The following is a 22,062-nucleotide window of genomic DNA, read 5'->3' on the forward strand; positions in this document are numbered from 1 at the left end:
AGCTTGAGACTGTGTCCTCTTGTTCTGGTGCTGGTTGCCTGGGAGAAGAGACCAACCCCCATCTGGCTACAACCTCCCTTCAGGCAGTTGTAGAGAGCAATAAGGTCTCCTCTGAGCCTCCTCTTCTCCAGGCTAAGCAACCCCAGCTCCCTCAGCCTCTCCTCATAGGGTTTGTGCTCCAAACCCCTCAAGCTATTTTTGGACAATGCTTTAACAAGGAATGTTAGTATCTGGGGGGATCCTTGTGCATTCTTTTATCACAAACACCTACAGAAGTGGTAAAAAATGTGACTGCAATTTGTGCAGAAGGCATGATGCTTTCCATATCTCTGTAAAAGACTGATTTGTGCAAAATTTTAAATGATCTTCCTGAAAAGGTCTCACTGTAGCCTCCATGCCTAACTGACTGCCTTGGAAATAACCCTTCACTTATTGAGGAAAAAACATCACATGACTTAGATGGAGAACCACAGAATATTGCGAGTGAGTTACAAACAACAACCAGTCTAGCTATGACGCCGGATTCAGAAATAAGCCAGATAGAGGCATATCTGAGGAAAAGTTGTCAATTTAGTTATCTACAAATGTTTCCGGACCAAAATTCTCTGTTGATGTACATCGGAATAACATCAAGGATGTCAGCAAAGGCATTTGATCTGGCCAGGAGATTAGAAGACTGCAATGAAAAAAAGTGCTTATCACTAAATTAACAGAAGCCACTGAGAACTCCATCTCTGGGACCAAGCAATAGAACAGCACTTACTTGACTTTTGCTGCTTCTGGAAGATGTTGCAGTTCAGACTGAATATCTAGGATATCTGGATAATTCTTTTCAAAGATCATAATTAAGTAGTGCAACAGTGTAATGTTCCTAAAAACAAAACAAAACACCACCAACAAACAATCAACAACGTGGATAAAACCTAAGAGTTAACTAAGAAGATTAAAAGGTTCTTAAAGTCTGGAGAATTAAAGTAGAATGAGAGTAGAATTAGAGTAGAATTAACCACATTGGAAAAGACCTTTGAGACCATGGAGTCCAACCTATCACCCGACACTATCTAATCAACTAAACCATGGCACTAAGTGCCCCATCTCTTCCTAAAAACCTCCAGTGATGGTGACTCCACCACCGCTACAAAGACAACTCCTACAATAATGAAACAGCTAAATCTGAGTAGTGGTCAAATCCCCTGCTACAAATGCAATGGCAGCTTTAGGAGTGGATTGAAATGGGAGGTATGTGAGATGTTTAAGAAAATTTGTAAAGTACATGAATTTTGCACCAGGGAATTTTGCATGTAGAGAGAACAGACAGCCTTAACTGCTATTTGAGGTGGGTGCTATGTGGTTAAGTGACAGGCAAGGCAGCAGAGGGCCATTGTTGCACCACTCCCTAGGAACTAGAGAAAACAGAACCTGAAGAGGACATTTAATGTATGGAAAAATCAAACCAAGCTACATTAAGGCAAAAAAAATTAAAAATGTTCAACATTAGCTACAAAAGTGTTAGCCTTGGAATATGGAAAGGCCATTGTGGCAGTCAAAACAACTCTCTGTTTGTTCAAACTCCGTTAGGTATGGGTGAATTTCCCATGGTTTGTTAATGCCAATATTCATACTGTCACAGCTTGAAGTTGTTTCACCACAACCATGGCCTCAGCAGGTCTTACTATTCAAGGAAGGTGTGAGTTAGTGCAAACCAGTATGGGAGATCTCCAAGGAAAACCTTAGCAGTACTGGAGCCCAAAAGTTGTATTCTCTACACAGTCACAGATGAATTAATATCCAGAAACAGTATGGGGATGTGGGGCAAAACATGGGCTGGCACTACAATGACCTGCAGCCCATGTCCATAAATATGGATATCATAATGACCACAAATGTGCTCCTCCTTCTCAAAACCTTAATTGCTCTAGCCACAACCAGGCTCAGTCTCTCTGAGAAATTCTTTGTGGTTCCATTACTAGTGTAGGTAGAGAGTCAGTTTATGACAGTCCTGCATCACAAACATATGCCATGTTTCTCAGGAGACATAAAACTGTGGTCAGAGTGGTTTTGTGCTTTCTCAGTTTTTTTTCTTTTCCATTTTTGCAAAACCATGGTCATACAATTTTGGTATAAAGAGCAAATTCTATAGAAATCCTTCCTCTTCCCAAACTTATTTTGGTTATTTGTGAAATCCTAAATTTGATCATCTTTCCATAGTGTTGAGAAACACAATGCAACCACCAACATGCATTATCCAAAGAAAAAGCAGAATTTGAGCACTGCAGGATCTTTCACAGTGAAGATCACTACTTAAATGATAAACAAGACATTATTTTAAATGGTCTATAGAGCTAAAACTAAACAACCCCCACTTTCATCACTATAATATGAGATGCAGCAACACAGTAACCAACTCATTTATGGCCTTCTGGCCTACCTGTCTATGCTGGATTTGGTGTCTGCAATTTTGTTCAGGCTGGAAACTTTAAAGCCATAAGCACTTCCTCTTTGACCCTTGTTCATGTAATTCCCAAAGGCCAGAACTACCTCCAGGAGCTGCCTCAAACGCTTGCTTCGAATGAGTTCTTTGGATGCCAGAAGAATGGCTGGAAAGGGGAAAAAAAAAAAAGCTTAAAAAAATAATTTAACAGGTTATTGCAGAGTGGCTGTTTCTAACATGCTTGGGCCCTTAATTTGAACTACCCTAAAATACTTAGCTGACTATTGCCCAGTAAATGTTGCAACACAGTTTGTGTGTGTACTGTCCTTCCCACGTTGACATGCTTAGAACAAGGACAACTGGATGCACTACATCTAGCCTGTAAGGATGCTCCTCTGAACCTAGGACCAAGGCTATTCTCCTGGACTTCACACTTTAAAAACAGCCAGTAAAAATAGAGAAGGCTTAAACTCATCTGAAAACTTTAGAGTAGAATACATTCACTTCTCTGCAATAACCATGGATATGACACAGAAGCCATGGATCTCTCCCCTCCTTATAAGTTACACATTTCCAGAATAACACTGTCTTGAGGCATCTATTCTAACTGCCTCATGGATAGGTAAGATGCAAGGACATGAGGGTGAGAAGGTAAGCCTGACCTGCACAGAAATGCCATGAAAGCTTGTGGCATCTCAGCATAGCCTGGTAGCACATCTGTCAGGTCATATTTGCAATGTAACAATATCATGAAACTTACTTTATTAAGTCAATGGGTGCAAGAAGGGTGTCTGACAGAATTCATTTCTTAGCACATGACATGCCTTGGACTCACTGGCTCCACGACCACAGCACACACTGTAAACACACCTCCTTTGAAGACAAGCCTCTCTTGATCTTCCTTGCCCCTTGACCCAATTCTCAGCAAAAGCTTCAAGCATACCTTCCACTTTTGGTTTTGCTTCTGCCAGTCTCTCTGGAAATTTTTTCTTAAAGAATAATGCTTGGAGTCGCTGTTGATAGTGGTCAATCCTGTGTGAAGGGTAGAGGAAAGGCAACACTGAACCAGAGCTATATCTTGAAGCCCAGGGCCAGTATGCTTCCTATATAAATGTAACAGTTGGATGTTGAGTACCATAAAGCCTATGGATGGGATTACAAACATAGTTTGAACATACCACAACATAACAGACCTTGAAAATGAAGGTCCTCAGAGCATGTTTTGATCACAACTAAAATAGATAATTTCTTTTAGAATCATAAGATCATTAAGGTTGGAAAAGACCACTAGGATCATCAAGTCCAATCGTCAACCCAAGTCCATTCGTCAACCCAACTCCACCATGCGCATAAAACCATGTCTCAAAATGACATGCCTACATAATTTTTTAACATCTCCAGGGGATGGTGACTCCAGGAGATGCCAACTGCATCTCAATTAGCAGAGCAAGATGTTAATACTGATTGGGGGTGTAGCCAAGCTGGAACAAAAAAGAAGTGAGAAAGTTAGGAGATAGGATAACTGAACAGAAAAAAGGGCTCTATGAAATCTTGACCTCCTGTGTTATGCCCATCCTGAAAGTGGGGTGGAGGGGTTGTGAGAGTTCTGCTCTCCCCGGAGGGGGTTTTCCCCTGGGAAATTGAGTTACTCTGTTCCACTCCCCCTCCCTGTCCAGCAAGCCTATAAAAAGGAAGACACTGCAGCCATTTGCTCTCTTTTACTTTTGCCTCTCCGAGACGAAAGGACTCAGAGAGTTGCTGCTCATTTCCTGGCTCTCTGCCATGTGGTCAGGACTGGCCTTTGTCCCCGCTGCATCTTTAAAGCACTGTTGGTATATACTGCTTTGTATATATATTCTCCCTATCCATCCTTGTTCCTTACCCCTTGTGAACCTTTCCTGTTATATTTTATATATATATATATTTCAAAGAAAATTCTACCTCTCTGTTTCCAAACCAACTCCAAATTATTTGTTGGTAGATTCACCTCCTCCTTTTTTTTTTTTTTTTCCCTTATCCCCCTTTCTTTCATTTTTTTCTTTTCTTAGAGGAAGGAGGGGAGGGAGAAGCAGGGGAGGGATTCTCAGTCTTGCCCCCCTCACCCCAGCTGAGCTCTTAAATCCTATCTAAGGCTCAAACCACCACACCTGCAGCTGCACTTCATCTGATAGTTGGGTCTGAAGTCCATTTTGTGTGAACAAGTTTAGACAGAGGAGGCAGATTTCTGCACGTCATCAGGGGATTGGGCCTTAAGTGGAAGCGTAAAGAGGGCTATCATCAACAAAAACTTTGTGTAATGGACAGAAACATTTGTAACATTTGTGGGCTTCTGGGAAATGCAGGGTATAAGGCTGATCCACAATCTCTTGCACACTTCCCTCAATTTCAGGTGATCCATTTTCATAATAATTACAGCTGCTTCCAAGAAGCACCCCTGCTATGCACTTTACCATGGTGTATCAAACAGACCTGCTCATTTCAAAGAGGAATCGATCTGCTCGGGCCATGCGCTCAATTTCATGCTTATGCTCCTCCAACAGGTCAGTATCACTCTTTTCAGGAACAAACTTGAGCAGCTAGAGTAGGAGACACAAATCACATACCAAGATGAGAGATCCAAGGAAAAGGAGACAGCAACAGAGAGGCACAAACAAACTGTGACAGAGAGAAAGAAGGACCTCAGTTTTCTTTGCTAACATGAGAAAGCATTACATTGACTCAGCTGTGTGATCCTAACCTCAAAAAAGTGCAGCTGTGGCCACAAAACTGACCTTTTTAAAAGCTTTGCTTGTGGTTCCACCTTTATCCTTCACTGACCCCATTAGATTAACTTTTTAATTCTATGGGGAACTTCCTATTGCTAAATCCTAAAGGCCAAGTGCTGGACCAATTTACCCAAGGGGAAGCACAGAGAGAACTTTGATTCCCACAGCAGTACTTGGAGTTAACAATGGTGCAAACAAGAGCGGGATGTGTCCCACTCAGTGTGAAATATCCACAATGCCCATACTATAGCACACACACAGGCTCATCTATCTCTCTCTTGGGTCTGCCCTACACTGCTGAAACAATAAACAATAACCAAGCAACTTGATATGTATTTGACACTGGCTGCTGTTCACATGCTGACCTTAAAAGCTTTTGACTTTTTTTTTTTACTTACCTGATGGTAGCTGTGATTTATTATGGTTATAAATACTGCAATGCACAGAGCCTGAGTGCACACTCACAAAAAGTGCCCACAAGGTATATTAAGCATTTACTTTTTTACCACTTTACTACTCGCCCCAAATGCAATATTCAAAGATGTGGAGCAGCAGAAGCTTGCAGGGAGTTCTAGAGCAGCTGTGAGCTTTCAGATAACATCAGAAGTAGGCTATAAATTTCCATAGAAAAACCTTTTTGTACATGATCAAATATTGTAACTGCACACACAGAATTTGTCAGGCAATTCAGAACTAAAACATCTTGCACATTGCTAAGGAACTTTATCATATGTGTCATTGGTCAAAGCATCATCTCTCACCCTCTGAAAATGAGGGGAATTGGACAATGGTGGTTTAATTGTTTTTTTCCTCGCAAGCTACACAGTAAACCAACTGCAGGGGACAAAAGTCCATGACTCCTTTTCTAACTCTTCTTGTTAGAATGTGAGAACCCTCTAGTCATGATTCTCTAACTACTGACCTACATGGCCTGGTTCGTAGCATTTCCTAATGGAAATACAAGCAGAGAAGGAAGTTAAGAAAACAAAAAGAAAAAAAAGAAAAGAAGAACATATCAGAAATATAAAGAAGAGGTGGGAAAAATTACAGGAAAGTCACAGGTGAGAAGACATGAAAGGAAACCTCATTACCAACTCTAAACATGCACATTTTGCAAGAAGAGAAAACTGTTGTGAAATCAGCATAGGAATAGAGTTACATGACAGAGGTATATCTGACAACACCGGGAAAAATACTTTGCTCATGCTCCTAGGTGCAGCTTCACAACATGACAGGACCAAGTTCAGCTCTCCAGACATACCGGCACAACCCAGACACATATTCACTTATTTTAGGTGAAAAGAAAACAGTGAAGAACTTAAGATCTGACCATAATCTTTCTCACCTGCTCAAGCATATCTTTTGCTAGGTCTTCTTGTTCATCCATCTTCAAGATTGCTTGTCTGATTTCTTCATTAGACAGCTTCAGCCTTTCAACAGTATCAATATTGTACCATTAGTGTAACACTTAAGTGAATGACAATTTAGAAATTAGGCAGCTTGAAAAGCTGCACTAACAAGTAACAAAAGAACCATGGGCAGCTCTACTATGAAGCTGCTATTCTAGATTATTCACTAAGATGAACTGCCAAAGGCAGAGATTTTATAGATCATGTATTTTTATCCTCTTTAGCTAATCAAACATGCATTAAAAAGTAAATGTTGATAGACATGCTTACACACCAAAAAGTGCTTCCACCTTCCCTTATATCAAAGCCTCTCTTTTGCTATAGCAAAATACCTCAAATCCATGTGACTTCTAAATAACTGTGAGCCCGTGTAACATCCTGGCTTGTGAAAATTAAAGCACCTCCCAGAGTAACAAGTAATGGGACTGATCTCTCCTTTACAGATCTGAGAACAGGTTTGTTGGCTTTTTTTAACAAGGTGACTGGTTCTGCTAGGTAAGTTCAGTTTGTCAGCAGTCTCAGCTGAAGAAAGAATTGACAGCATCTATGTGTTCATGTTTCATATCCAACATGAAATAAGCTCTGAAAACAAGAGCTTATAGCATTACATAAGCTATTACACTCCCCTTCCTGCCTACCCCTGCCCATCTCTGTGCAATGAGAAGGGGCCACCAGTTACAACAAAACAATTCAAAATCAATTAATAAACCTCTCAAGGTCTCCATCTGAAGTCCAAGGAAGATCAGGAGAAGTCAAAATTTGTGATTTTTGAGAGGCTGTTTGATAGATTGCATGAAATGATCTTGGTGGTTTGCAGTGCAGATGTCAACAAAGAAATGCACACAGTGACAAATTCTACCCCACCACCACCACCTCATGACACCCTCATCAGTCATTTGAGGAGAGGAGGAGAGGACCAAATGAACCGTAAAGGAAACCACATACACAAGAAAATCTCAGTTTGGGGACTGAAACAGGAAAATGTATAAAGACATATTTAAGGAGTGAAGTCTGCAGTCTCCATGGACCTTCCAACCTAATTAACAGCAGAAAGAGAAAATGCAAATATAAATGAGAAGCTGGTGCTTGAAGCAGAATGTTTTTGTCTTCAGTACTAAGAAATTCCATGTTGATATTCCACATTATATTGCCATTTGGAACTCAGTAAAAGAGTGAGCTTTGTTTTTACAGACAGGAAAGATTGCTAAATCTAAGAAACTTTAAACATTTTAATATTGCCCAATATAACCAACAGCTGGAAACTAAAATATGAATCAGCAGACATTCAAAAGCTTCTAAATATTACACCTCTGAACTACTTGCTCTCACTCCATTCCTGGCCCCTCATCATGTCTGCATTTGAAAAGGAGGGCAAACTGATACCAGCTAGAGATAAAACTACTGAATTTCCAGAAAAGCTGCATAATTGGGCCTTACTTGGCTGAGATATAAGGATTAGAAGCTTTAAAATTAAAAGGTTGGAAGCATTTTACTTTAGGTCATCAGTTTGACTTGGGATCAAAACAACAAACCTCAGTACATGGGGTTCTGCATAAAGTTCTACAGTCTCAATGAGAAAACCAAAAGGTTTCTTTTGGCTTTAATACTCATGAATTGTAAAGTCCATGGTTCTGTGACCCTGAACTGATCAAACCCTGCGACCACATGAGGGCTGAGTAGCACGTTGGTGGGTGTGGGCCTGGCTCCCAGCAGACACAAATACACACGCTTAGACAATTTGGTGCCTACAGTTTTTAAAGTGCTACATTTCGTCGGTTGTGGTTTTGCTTTTGTTTAATTTTCCCTTTAGAGAGCATCTTTACATTTTCTAGAATCTGGAATCTGCAGGTTAGCTCTGCCTTGTAACACAGGCACAGCCTGTCAGAGGGGACAGAATAAACCAGCCCATGAACAGCAGGGGGGTGGGAGTGGGTTTATTGCTACTTTCATGTATGATAAAAAGAATTAAAACAATTTTCATGTTTTTTCCATGCCAATAACTGACCACCTCACTACATGTGCATACACCTCTGTATGCATTTGAGAATTCATAAACAGGACCAAACAGACAGGTTTAAGGTATATCAATACAGCAGACAGTGTAGTGTGTATTACTGCTCTTCTGTCCAGGAGCCTGGGGAACTTCAGACTCCAAGCTCCTCTGTTTGCTGCCATTCATCAGCACTAAATGCACTTGAAAACATCTTCTGTTCAAAAATAATTGAGAGCCCCAAGGACAGACAGTTATACAAACACTTTGATTTCTTGGATGATTCTGTGCCCTGCCATTAGCAGAAAAACATCTGGCTTGAATGGTTTAGTCCACAGTAGAGAGAAGCATAAAGCTTGCCAGCCCCCTGCTGAGAAGCAGTTTAACTTAGTCACTTACAGGCCTGTAGCTGGGTCACAGTGCCTGCAGGTGTGCATCCTAGATTATTACCAATCCAATTACAACAGCAGCAAAACAATCTTACTCTTCAAAAGTGGTCTTGTTCCTTTTCTGGGGCAGGTTTAAGGTTAGGGTTAGAGCTCTCAAGAGCTGTAAGCATCAACAGCACAAAACAGGCATCTTCCACCTTAAACATTGGCTGAATAACTGGCCAAATAACTGTTAATCAAGTGATTCTTCAAAACTTATACCCAGCCATGCAGTAGATCTTAAAGATGGTCAGCAGTAACGTGAAACAGATGTGCTGCTTTTAAACAGAAACAGGTGAACTGATTAAAGTGGAACCTAAAGCAGATGCATACAAATCTTTCAATTTAGAAGTGAATAGAGAGTCATCTCTCAGAGCCTAAAACTCCTATAGGACAGACAGCAAATTAAAGTGGAATTATGGACCAAAAATTTATATTACAGAAATTACATTTCAGCATCTATTGGAAATTGCAATGACTTTCTTACAAGCTTTGCAGTCTTCCTCCAGCTGCTGGGGACAACTCAATTCAGAACAGCATATGATTCAAGCTGTGCTCTCTCTGCCTAACATTTCACCAAATCACAGATCCTGGCATAAGAACTCAGGAAGTAAACAGGACCAGAAGAAAACACAGTGCCCATTTTCCTCATCTGCAGCATTCATAGCACAGATACTGACTGCTTTTGTTCTACAGCAGCCTGACACTGGTCAGAGGAGGAAGGAAAAGGATCTTCAGGGAGAATACTCCCTTCTTCTTCCCTCACCCATACATCTGGTGGCAACATATGGAAGTCCAACTGCTTGAGTCATCTTCAAGCAATGTTAAAGCTCAACAAGTACCAAATAACTTCTGATATGGTACTTATCCTGCCTCCCTCAATCCCCTCTGGCTTCATAAACAATCTCTATTGACTCTGCAGAGTAATTCATCACTAATCTCCCCAGGACACCTCGGCTGATTTAACACCAGCTTCACTTGCAGACATCAAGTGGTTTATTGTTTTGTCCTCTTGGAGAAAGCCAGCAGCCTGACTCTGAACATGCCTGGGAGACATGTTGCAGTTTTACATCAACTTCCCTTACAGACGTCCAATGCTCACTCATTTTTCCTCCTTAAATATACCCATTGATTTAACTCAGAATAACCTCCCCTTTTCATTCCTCCCTGCCCATGGATCAAAGCAGAATACTTGTTGCTAATTAACCATCTCCCCCAGTCAGAGGAAAAAGTGAGTTATTTCATGTGTTTATTTCTTGGATTGTACTTAGCTTTTAAGAATGAAACATGCTTGCCTACCACCAGAGAACCCAGAGTTTTGTTCCAGCTACATTACATTCCCATACCACAGGGATCACAAGCCCCCTCTACCATTTACATTGGAGAAGGGAACAGATTATCATGTGTCAGGGCCATTTTCTATTTCTAGAATTAGAATAAGAATAAATAAGGTTAGAAAAGACCTTCAAGATCTCAAGTCCAACCTATCACCCAACACCATCTAATCAACTAAACCATGGCACCAACTGCCTCATCCAGTCACTTCTTAAACATGTCCAGTGATGATGACTCCACCACCTCCCTGGGCAGCAGATTCCAATGGCCAATCACTCTGTCTGGGAAGAACTTCTTCCTTACATCCAACCTAAACCTCCCCTGGTGCAGCTTGAGACTTTGTTCTCTTGTTCTGGTGCTGGTTGCCTGGGAGAAGAGACCAACCCCCACCTGGCTACTATTACTCAAGTGCCTTATTTTTTGAGCACATTGCTGTGGCATTTCCCTGTGAGGTAAATTTAAATTTATTATCATCCTACTAGCTAAAATAGTGATAGCTAATGTGTCCACATGAAACCATCTGTCCATTTGTTGCCTCTGTGAACATCTCACCTTCAAACCAATGTTTAACAAAAAGAGTCACTGCAGGTAGATTACTTAACTATCCATCTGCTTAAAACAAGTGGAAATCACAGCCTGAGCACTGGTTAAATGTTCTGAGAAAAAAATCCACTCCACCTGTCATCTGATAATATTACAGGGCACACACATCCATTCAACTGAACCACAGTGCTTCCAAGAGATGCCAACAGTAGTAGCTGTGACAGTGAGAGGCGCTGAGTGACAGACACATAGCTGCACTCTAAAGCCAGTTTGTACAGCTCACTCAAATCTTGGCTTTTGCTGACTGCAGAATTTGGCTTTTGCTGACTTCAGAATTCTTCATCTCAACACCTCATTTCACACAATTTACTAGTCAATGCATTCCCACATTTTGTGACTGGGACATAAGCTTTCTTTAATTCCTGAGGTCTCCTAAGTCTCTGTAGAACTGACAAACTGCAAGATCTTACATGTCTACATTTTGAGAATAGTCATTGTCACTACTCCATAAAGGCAGGGAAAAGAGATGTTTCCCTGCTCTCAGAAGCAACATTCAAAAATCAGCCTGGTCTGACTGCATGTTCACTCAGAAGACAAAGATTCAGCCACTCTTCACATCCTCTTACCTCAGCTGCCAATTTATCTCATCAGTGAAGACAGTGTCTTAACCTTTTGGGAGCAACAGCTGGAACATTTTTCCAGGTGTATCTTAGACTATTATATCAACATGTCATGAGAAATAGGCTTTCTTTTTCCTCCATCAGCAAAAGCACACAAGTGGTTGATGTGCTTTGTATCCCAATACTCTCAGTTTCCTACCAAGAAAGATCTGGGGATGGCTGTCTTTCTGAGCCAAGCAGAGCAAAACAGGGCCAAAATGGGGAAACTTCAAATTACAGTGACATACTGATGAGGCAGAGGTTCATCATTTATCAGAAACCTACCTACTGGTTCCTACTTGTGATCAAAGACAGGATGGCATTGACTGACATGTTCAGATTAACCTTGGGGTTTATGACACCAAAAGTAGCAGGTAAAGTCATTTGTGGTGGACCTTAACTTAAAACCAGAAAATCTCTCCATGAAGCCAGGAGGTTCTCTTTATTGCCTAGTGTTTTTTCAAGACAGCACACTAAGGAACTGAATTGCTGAGTTCAAGGAGCTGTGATATGATCTCTACCACAAAATATCACAGTGCTTAGAATCTGCCTTGAAACAAGGGTGGACACTGTATTGTTACATGGCAGAAAGGCACATGAGGACTGGGGGCACAGCAGAGGCAGTACTCAGACCAACATTGGATGAGTAGCTTGCCCTCTCAATGTCTGATCTGAAAGGGTTTAGAAGCATAGAATCATAGAATCAACAAGGTTGGAAAAGACCTCAAAGATCATCAAGTCCAACCTGTCACTCAACTCCTCATGACTACTAAACCATGGCACCAAGTGCCACGTCCAATCCCCTCTTGAACACCTCCAGGGATGGTGACTCCACCACCTCCCTGGGCAGCACATTCCAATGGCTAACAATTCTCTCTGTCAAGAACTTTCTCCTCACCTCCAGCCTAAACTTCCCCTGGTGCAGCTTGAGACTGTGTCCTCTTGCTCTGGTGCTGGTTGCCTGGGAGAAGAGACCAAGCTCCTCCTGGCTACAACCACCCTTCAGGTAGTTGTAGAGAACAATAAGGTCTCCCCTGAGCCTCCTCTTCCCCAGGCTAAACAACCCCACCTCCATCAGCCTCTCCTCATAGGGCTTGTGCTCAAGGCCTCTGCCCAGCCTCATTGCCCTTCTCTGGACACATTCACGAGTCTCACTGTCCTTCTGTTGAGAAGGCACAGCTATGTGAGAGAAATACTTGGTCCCTTTAGTATTCTGGTTTGAAATGCTGCACAAGTTCCTTTTCTTCTTTTTGATAGATGTTTGAATTAACAATCACAACATTTGCTAAAGCTGCCTGTTCATATCTATCTACTGCCACATGCACATTTTAAACTATTTTTGTGTAGTCAGAGTTTGCTTTCTGCTTCTGCAGGTTTTATGACATTTTGCTAGTGCTCCTACTGTTTCCAGCTTCTTGAGAGGATTACTGCTGGCTGGTTGGGTCACAGGAATAACAAACATCTCAGAACACTGACACAAGAATTTTGCTGGAATTCCTGCACAATAACTTGTACAAAAATGTTCCATATATATGAACATATATGTTCAGCCTTCGAAGCAACAAGTCAGACAGAACTGGAGTTCTCCAGAACATTTCACAGAGCAAGACAATAAGCCATACAGGCATGTTTTGCAAGGGCATCATAAACACTAGAGCAGCAAAAATACTACCCATTACTTAAGTAATGGAGGGAAGGAGAAGCCATACTAGTGCAAGAGATGAGAGAAATTTTCAGCTGCTAGGGAAAAGCAGGGAAACACAGGGATATTGGATGACTCTTCCAGACCATGTAAGACTGACAGTAAATCTCCAGGCTGGTGAAAACTGAAGAGATCAGGAAATTTGGGAGGGATAATTTCCAGTGTGACAAAAATACCTGTATCTTGGAAACACCTTTAAGAAAGCCATATTTGAAGCTGGTGGGTGCCTGGACTCACCACAGAGAGATAGTTCCATGTCCGGACTGAATTATGGCCTACTGGAAATATGTGAGATAACTGATCTCATGCCTATTCAAACCTTTGCAGTTGACCTGAGGGTCACAACTTCATTTTGGATCCATCCAACCCCATTAAACAAGAGACAATTACATCCTTCTGTTGAAGGAAAAATGCAGTGGAATTGATGCTGCTAACAAGTAGCTGAAATAGAACTTTCAAAAAAAAACAGCAAAAAGATGAGACTGGGGAGGAAAGCTTACAAATCTGTTGTTGTCAGCAAAAATCAACTAGAAACTCAACTTTCATCTCTTTCAGTCTAACATGCTCTAGTCTCTGCAAAAGAAAGCAACACACATCTATTTCTCACTCTAGCTAGGTTTTGGCATGTTGGACTGTATGAAATATGATCTCTGCCTGACCCCTTCTAACACAGTGTTAGTAAAACAAAAACATTTGAGTGGTAGAAGGAAAGAAAACCCAACCCATGCAGTTATTTTACTTTAGAGGACACGACAGTTTAGTGTAAACTAAGGGGGAATAAACTACAGGGATATATGCACAATAAGAGTCAATTGGAAACAGCTGTTCGCAGATACTGTGGCAACCTGAAAGCTGGGGCTGCAGCTCAGGGCTGTAGGAACTCTCTTTCTTTGCCACCAGTTCTAAATCCCCTCTCATTGCACATATGGGCACACCCACATGCACACACGTGCAAGGTGCGCTGCAGGAGCAGCAGCCTGGGATGATTTGGCTGGGAGTGTCTCTCCTTCAAGGAGGAAGAAGTGGAGAAATGAAGAAAACCACAAAGGAGCTGTAAACCCCCTTTCAGTTACTGTCTGCAACCAATCCTCACAATTGCTGTCTTTAATAATGGAACCAAAAAAGCACAAAGAACAGAAAATCTCATGAATGTAGAGATGCCATTTTAGCTCCCTACATTTTTGCTTTTCTAGTTGCATTAGAAAGGAAGTTTGAGGAGGAATGCCAATCCTGAGCCAAGCTGCAAGGTGGTTTTGATATCCTGAGTGTAATGCTGTGTTACAAACACTAAATTATCTAAGCCAGTGACAGTCCTGGTGGCTGGTTCTCCCTGTAGCACATCAATAGCAAAGTTAACAGGTACAACAAGAACCATTAGGCTCCTTAGGGACCCTGACATGTCTCCAAATCCCTGCCATTCATGTTAGGCTGGTATCCTGCATTTGGCTAGGATAGGATTAATTTTCTTTACAAGAACCTGGGAGAGGCTGCGCCCAGGATAGCCAGCTGAAACAGCCAATAGGGGATTTGATACCATAAAACTCATGCCTGTTCCATATAGAATCATAGAATCTATAAGGTTGGAAAAGACCTCAAAGATCATCAAGTCCAACCTGTCACCCAACTCCTTATGACTACTAAACCATGGCTTCAAGTGCCACATCCAGTCCCTTTTTAAACACCTCCACGGATGGTGACTTCACCACCTCCCTGGGCAACACATTCCAATGGCTAACAACTCTCACTGTCAAGAACTTTCTCCTCACCTCCAGCCTAAACTTCCCCTGGCACAGTTTAAGACTGTGTCCTCTTTTTCTGGTGCTGGTTGCCTGGGAGAAGAGACCAAGCTCCTCCTGGCTACAACCACCCTTCAGGTAGTTGTAGAGAACAATAAGGTCTCCCCTGAGCCTCCTGTTCTCCAGGCTAAACCAACCCCAGCTCCCTCAGCCTCTCCTCATAGGGCTTGTGCTCAAGGCCTCTCCCCAGCCTTGTTGCCCTTCTCTGGGCACGTTCAAGTGTCTCAATGTCCTCCTTAAATTGAAGGGCCAGGGGCTCGCTCAGGCAGAGGTGGAGGTTGTCTGGCAGCTGAGTGACAAAGCACTGACTGCCTTGGTTGGGTGAGCATATTGCATTTTATATCACTCTTTACATATTGCTTTGAATGTTTTTATTATTGCTGTTATTCCTGTTGTCCTTTGTGTTGTTCTGTTACACTCCCCCTATATCAACGTCAGGCCTTGCTTTTGCTCCCAATTCCTCCTTCCCATCCTACCTAGGTGGGAGGGGCAGTTGTGTGAGTGGCTGTGTGGGGTGCAGTTGCATTTGGGCCTGAAACCACTACAGCCTGCTAACAATAAGACCAGGATATTTCCTGGTGGAGTAGTTGGCAGTCATGAAATACAACATTTCACTGCTGGTTTGAGTCCAGGCTAGCAGCTTGAGGTGGACTAGCTTCATGGCTCTCCTGGAGTGAACATGCACTGTGTACCCTGAATAGCAAGGTTCATGCTTCAGTGTCACTTTGCTGGAGGCAATAAAAGGACAGACAAACCACAGTGACTGCCCTATTTCTCTCTCACTGTTTAGAATGTACTCCTCTCAGGTAAGAACAGTCCAGACTTGTATAGCAGAAGAAGTGAATGATGAAAATCACAGTCCTGGCTTCCACACTGCTTTTGTTTTGGATATAGAAGATTCTTACAAGCATCTAGTGTCATACCAAGTCACGGACCACCGTCCTGGATTCTCCTCAGTCCAGCATTTTCCCACATTCTGTTACCACTTCACCTGCTCACACGAATTAATCTGAGTCCCGGGCACAATTTAGTAGGTCAGTCAAACAGCATGGAAATCTTGTTGCTCCTTCGCCTCCCCATTCTTCTGCCCCAGCCTGCAGTCAGTTGCCAACACCAGCAAAGACACACATTGGCAAATACTGCAGAGAAAGAAATGTAAGCCTTCCCTCATTGCTGGTTTGTATGGTGGGGGTCCTGCTGACATGCAGGCTAATGCCACATAAATAGCATAATGAGGGCCTCTGTGGGTTTCACTAAGCAATGGAAAGAACTCACTCCAGTCCTGGTGGTCTGGCTGCAGCTTTGCTTTTAACTATTAGCTTGCTAGAGCAGACAAGTAATTACATCCATACAAAGACACGTTTTCTACTGATCAGGGAAATGGTTTTACTGTGCAGTACTGCCACAAGTTTCCCTGGTTCTGTCTCCAGCCTTGTTATCCCTTCTTTGGTAGTAAAGACAGCTTTCTCAGATGTATCAGTATCTGCACAAATTTAATATTCAGTAACAGATAGCCAACCCAGTACTCATGCTGGTAAAAAGACGTGAAAAACAGAGGGCTGTGATGGCACAGCTTTTGAAGGCATTAGTGATTGCAGGAGCATGCAAAGGCAATTCTTGGCTCCTAAAACCTTTTACAAATACAACACCTTGTTCTGGAATATATATTCTTACATTTACCATTCTTTTTGCCAAGAGTCAAAAATGACAAAGGTGAACATCATTCTCAGCTCTCAGCTGTATTCCAGGGAGTTGCTCAGAGTGACATTTAGAAATGAACATACACAGGACAGGGACAAATGACAATCACAGATCTACTTTTATCTACCTATGGGTACTGATAGTTCTATTGTAATGAGACTTCAGATACATTTGGGTGTCTCCCTGGTTAGTGTACAGAATATGTTTATTAAGTGAACTAACACTTCAGAGACACTTATTTATATGACACTGCAAGAGGGGCTTCTCTGAGACAGTGCAGATATTAAAGAGCAGGTCTAGTTAGGAAAAAACCGTATGAAATTTGTTTGATTCCATACTTTCTTGCCTCCACAATGACCCTGTAGTCTAAGGTTTAGTACACTTACTTGGAAAGGAGAATGACACAATTCTGGGCCCTCCTGCCATCAATCACAGAGAGCTCTTTCACCTTTCGTGTGGAGAGGTAAAGGTCTTCTGTTGAACCCATCTCTTTCTGCATATAATTCAAAAGGGAGGGGAAACGGTCATTAGGTTTCTCAATCATGACTGACAGACTCAGTTTAAGGTAATGAATAAAACCCATCCCATCCCAATCCAGTAAAATCTACCCACAAGGTGAAAAAAGGAGACGAGAAGGGCAGAAAATGAGAAAACGTGTAGACAGATCCTGTGTTATTAGGCAAGCAGAAATAATGTATTACCATCAAGAAGATCATCTTCGAGTCCAAATACTGGACCTGATCTTGGCCTATTGGACTCACTCTACTAATAGTTATGTTATTACATTAATGTGAAAAACTGGCATGACAGAAAAGTCTTGCACGTTATGGTGTCATATTATACAGGAGATGTAAACAGTAGGGCAAGATGACATTTACCTTACTAAATGTATATTACTGAATGGTCAACATCTACACCTGAACTAGATTATCTTTTTAAAAATTAATCAATACCTTTAATTGTCCAGAAACACCCTTTATCAAAGTTCTCTGTATAGCTCCTTTGCCAAACTCATTACCTGGAAAACCCTCATTCAAAATGTTTGTCACAACACAGAGAGAGAAACTATTTTCAAACCTAGCCTGAGGATCTAGAAGTCTCTGTCTCCTTGTTCTGCCTACACACCAGCGTCATGGGATTTGCTTCACTTCCTGAGATTGGATTCTGCAGTTACTTTTAATATATTTTAACATTAGAACAGAATAGAATAGAATAGAATAGAATAGAATAGAATAGAATAGAATAGAATAGAATAGAATAGAATAGAATAGAATAGAATAGAATAGAATAGAATAGAATAGAATAGAATAGAATAGAATAGAATTAACCAGGTAGGAAAAGACCTTTAAGATCAAGTCCATCCTATCATCCAACACCATCTAATCAAGTAAACCATGGCACCAAGTGCCTCATCCAGTCTCCTCTTAAACACCTCCAGTGGTGGTGACTCTACCACCTCCCTGGGCAGCACATTCCAATGGCCAACAACTCTCTCTGTGAAAAACTTCTTCCTAACACCCAACCTAAACCTCCCCTGGTGCAGCTTGAGACTGTGTCCTCTTGTTCTGGTGCTGATTGCCTGGGAGAAGAGACCAACCCCCACCTGGCTACAACTTCCCTTCAGGTAGTTGTAGACAGCAAGAAGGTCTCCCCTAAGCCTCCTCCTCTCCAGGCTAAGCAACCCCAGCTCCCTCAGCCTATCCTCACAGGGCTTGTGCTCCAAACCCCTCACCAGCTTTTTTGCCCATTATTCCTTAAAGGAAAGTAGAGGTAATGATAAAAGGTGTTAACCCTGGATAATAGATCTCTAGTTAGCAACAGAGAAGAAGGAATTTGAGACAGGACAGTTTTTATTTTGCCAGCTGACTGCTGGAATTTTTTCAGAAAGGCCTTTCAATTACATCCATATTGGCATGCCTCAAGATGTTGGGATTTACTAGTACAATCTGGCATTTGTTTGATGTGTGTGGGCTAAACCATCACATTACACCTATCAAATTAGCAACATGACTTCATTCTTAGGCCATAAAAGCAAGGATGATGAGTCAGATCATAGAATCATAGAATTGATAAGGTTGGAAAAGACCTCAAGGATCATCAAGTCCAACCTGTCACTGAACACCTCATGACTACTAAACCATGGCACCAAGTGCCATGTCCAATCCCCTTTTGAACACCTCCAGGGACAGTGACTCCATCAGCTCCCTGGGCAGCACATTCCAATGGCTAACAACCCTCTTTGTGAAGAATTTTCTCCTCACCTCGAGTCAAATGTTTGTCTACCTGAGTATTCTGTCTCTGTGAATGGCCAACAGTAGATGCACAAGGAAAGGTATGAAAACATGGAAAGCATACAGTGAGGCTTCCCAGAATTCATGCCCAGGACTCAAGGTGCTGAAGCTCAAGGCTTACTTGTATCAGCATGGCTAATCCACTCCAAGAGATTTTGACACCTAAGTATTCAAGAACTAAATGTAAATCATACATTCATACTGCTGTCTGTCATTGGAGCTCTTGGTGCAATCAGCTACGATGAATGTGTGTTGCCCCTGGATATACAAAGGTTTCATACAACGTTGTCCAAATGTGCTGCAGTGAGCCACCACGAACACTAAGTGGCATTTATTAGCAGGTCTAATGTATCAGCTGAAGAACCTGCAAACTGCAGGCATCTCAGCCTGACCTCAGTGCCAGGAAAAAATTATGGAGCAGATAATCTTGGGGGCAATCACAGCTCACCTGAAGGATGTGCAAGGGATCAGGCCCAGCCAGCATGGATTTAGGAAGGGCAGGTCCTGCCTAACCAACCTGATCTCTTTCTATGATCAGGTGACTGCCTGGTGGATGTGGGGCAGGCTGTAGATGTAGTCTAGCTGGATTTCAGCAAGGCCTTTGACACTGTTCCCTGCAGCAAACTCCTGGCCAAGCTGTCAGCTCATGGCTTGGACAGCAGCATTCTGTGCTGGGTTAGGAACTGGCTGGAGGGATGAGCCCAGAGAGTGGTGGTGAATGGTGCCACATCCAGCTGGCAGCCAGTCATTAGTGGTGTCCCCCAGGGAGCAGTGCTGGGGCCCATGCTCTTTAATATCTTTACTGATGATCTGGATGAGGGCATTGAGTCCATCATCAGTAACTTTGCAGAAGACACCAAGCTGAGTCCAAGGTCATGAGATTTAACACATCTAAGTGCCAGGTTCTACACATTGGCCACAACAACCCGATGCAGTGCTACAGGCTGGAGTCAGAGTGGCTGGAAAGCAGCCAGGCAGAAAGGGACCTGAGGGTACTGATTGACAGCCAGCTGAAGATGAGCCAGCCTGGAAAGCAGCCAGGCAGAAAGGGACCTGAGGGTACTGATTGACAGCCAGCTGAAGATGAGCCAGCAGTGTGCCCAGGTGGCCAAGAAGGCCAATGGTATCCTAGCCTGCATCAGAAATAGTGTGACCAGCAGGATCAGGGAAGTGATTGTGCCCCTGGACTAAGCACTGGTTAGGCCACACCTTGAATTCTCTGTCCAGTTCTGGGCCTCTCAATTTAAGAAGGACATTGAGACTCATGAATGTGTCCAGAGAAGGGCAAGGAGGCTGGGGAGAGGCCTCGAGCACAAGCCCTGTGAGGAGAGGCTGAGGGAGCTGGGATTGTTTAGCCTGGAGAAGAGGAGGATCAGGGGAGACCTCATTCTTTACCAGCTTCCCATCTGGGATAATACTAAGTTATCTGCTTCAAAGAGTATTTGAGATTTGCCATCTTAATTTTGAAATTAAAAATGAACTAAAATTTTAGAGCTGGAATGACTAGAAACATGGAATGTGTTCATCATAATGCTGCTCTGTTTCAAATAGTTTGATTTTGGTTAATTGCAGAATCACAGAATCAATAAGGTTGGAAGAGACCTCAAAGATCATCAAGTCCAACCTGTCACCACAGACCTTATTACTAAAACATGGCACCAAGTGCCACGTCCAATACCCTCTTGAACACCTCCAGGGATGGTGACTCCACCACCTCCCTGGGCAGCACATTCCAATGCCTAACAAGTCTCTCTGTGAAGAACTTTCTCCTCACCTCAAGCCTGAACTTCCCCTGGTGCAGCTTGAGACTGTGTCCTCTTGCTCTGGTGCTAGTTGCCTGGGAGAAGAGACCAACCCCCACCTGGCTACAACCTCCCTTCAGATAGTTGTAGAGAGCAATGAGGTCTCCTTTGAGCTTCCTCTTCTCCAGGTTAAACAATTCCAGCTCCTTCAGCCTCTCCTCATGGGGCTTGTGCTCAAGGCCTCTCCCCAGCCTCATTGCCCTTCTCTGGACACGTTCAAGAGTCTCAATGTCCTTCTTAAACTGAGGGGCCCAGAACTGGACACAGGACTCAAGGTGTGGCCAAACCAGTGTGAAGTACAGGGGAACAATGACTTCCCTGCTCCTGCAGCCCTCTCAGTTCTAATAATTCTCAACACTTTAGGGACATATTTCTACTATATTGACTTGGTGCATGCAGCTATGGTGCATGCAGTAAATGGCCCAAAGCCGTATATTAGTCTCACCCAGTTGTAGAGATGACTTTCCAAACACAGTTCCCTGTACGGTTCCTCACAATAAGGACCACTTCCTTCTGAAACCATCAGGGAACTTGTGATGACATCTGACTAACCCTCTTCTGAGAGCATTGTTCTTTCCAAAAGGGTTGCTAAGAATTTTGCTTAGGATGATGAATAAATGGAGAGGTAGCCAGTTTGAAGTCCATGTGGGCAGTCTGATATGTCTATTGCACCTAAACACCCTTACAGCTTTTTGCTGAATTTTCTGAAGGTTTCAGCAGTCTGAAGTAAAGTCAACTGTACTCCAGTCTAATCCTTCTGATCCTTGGCTGGCACAAATCCTTCTGACCAACCAATCTGCCTTCCAGTTCCACAGAAAGACAGATTTTTCATCATCAGAATGTCTGTGGCTAGTGAATACATCTGGAGGCTTCAGTGCTGTCCAAAGCAGATGGACCACAGATGGGAACAGTGTAAGTGAAGGCTCCATGAAAGCCCCTTTTGTTCTTCATTAGAGAGACTATTACTTTGGCTAAGTTAGAGTTCATGTTCACATTCTTCTTTGTCTCTGGTCTTTTTTCCTCAGGATCATGAAAAAGAAGACTACAAAACCCAGCAGAAACCACAATGAGTTTATAGCTAAGTGAAAGAACAGGAATTACTTCCTATGGCAGAGCTAACACAGCTAAAGAAACTTTGTGTATCACCTTCCCCACTCAGAAAGCAGAGCTGCAAGAGCATATGAAAGAGTAGCATGAGTCATGACCCCAT

General features: G+C 42.6%; 1 protein-coding gene across 4 annotated transcripts in view; it reads right to left on the minus strand.

Annotated features, from left to right (window-relative positions):
- The window catches only part of DAAM2 (dishevelled associated activator of morphogenesis 2), a 245,122-nt gene that overhangs the window by 25,076 nt on the left and 197,984 nt on the right, over positions 1-22,062 (minus strand). For all 4 annotated transcript variants that reach the window (XM_068168667.1, XM_068168668.1, XM_068168665.1 and 1 more), the window contains 6 exons: positions 17,146-17,252; positions 6,542-6,626; positions 4,901-5,007; positions 3,375-3,463; positions 2,429-2,597; positions 764-871 (listed from right to left, as the gene is read on the minus strand). In XM_068168667.1, the coding sequence (XP_068024768.1) occupies positions 764-871; positions 2,429-2,597; positions 3,375-3,463; positions 4,901-5,007; positions 6,542-6,626; positions 17,146-17,252 (665 nt within the window). The remainder of the gene's footprint in view (positions 1-763; positions 872-2,428; positions 2,598-3,374; positions 3,464-4,900; positions 5,008-6,541; positions 6,627-17,145; positions 17,253-22,062) is intronic.

This window comes from Melanerpes formicivorus, unplaced genomic scaffold (genome assembly GCF_026170545.1).
Source record: "Melanerpes formicivorus ecotype bairdi unplaced genomic scaffold, bMelFor1.0.p_v2 SCAF_151, whole genome shotgun sequence".
Classification (NCBI taxonomy): domain Eukaryota; kingdom Metazoa; phylum Chordata; class Aves; order Piciformes; family Picidae; genus Melanerpes; species Melanerpes formicivorus.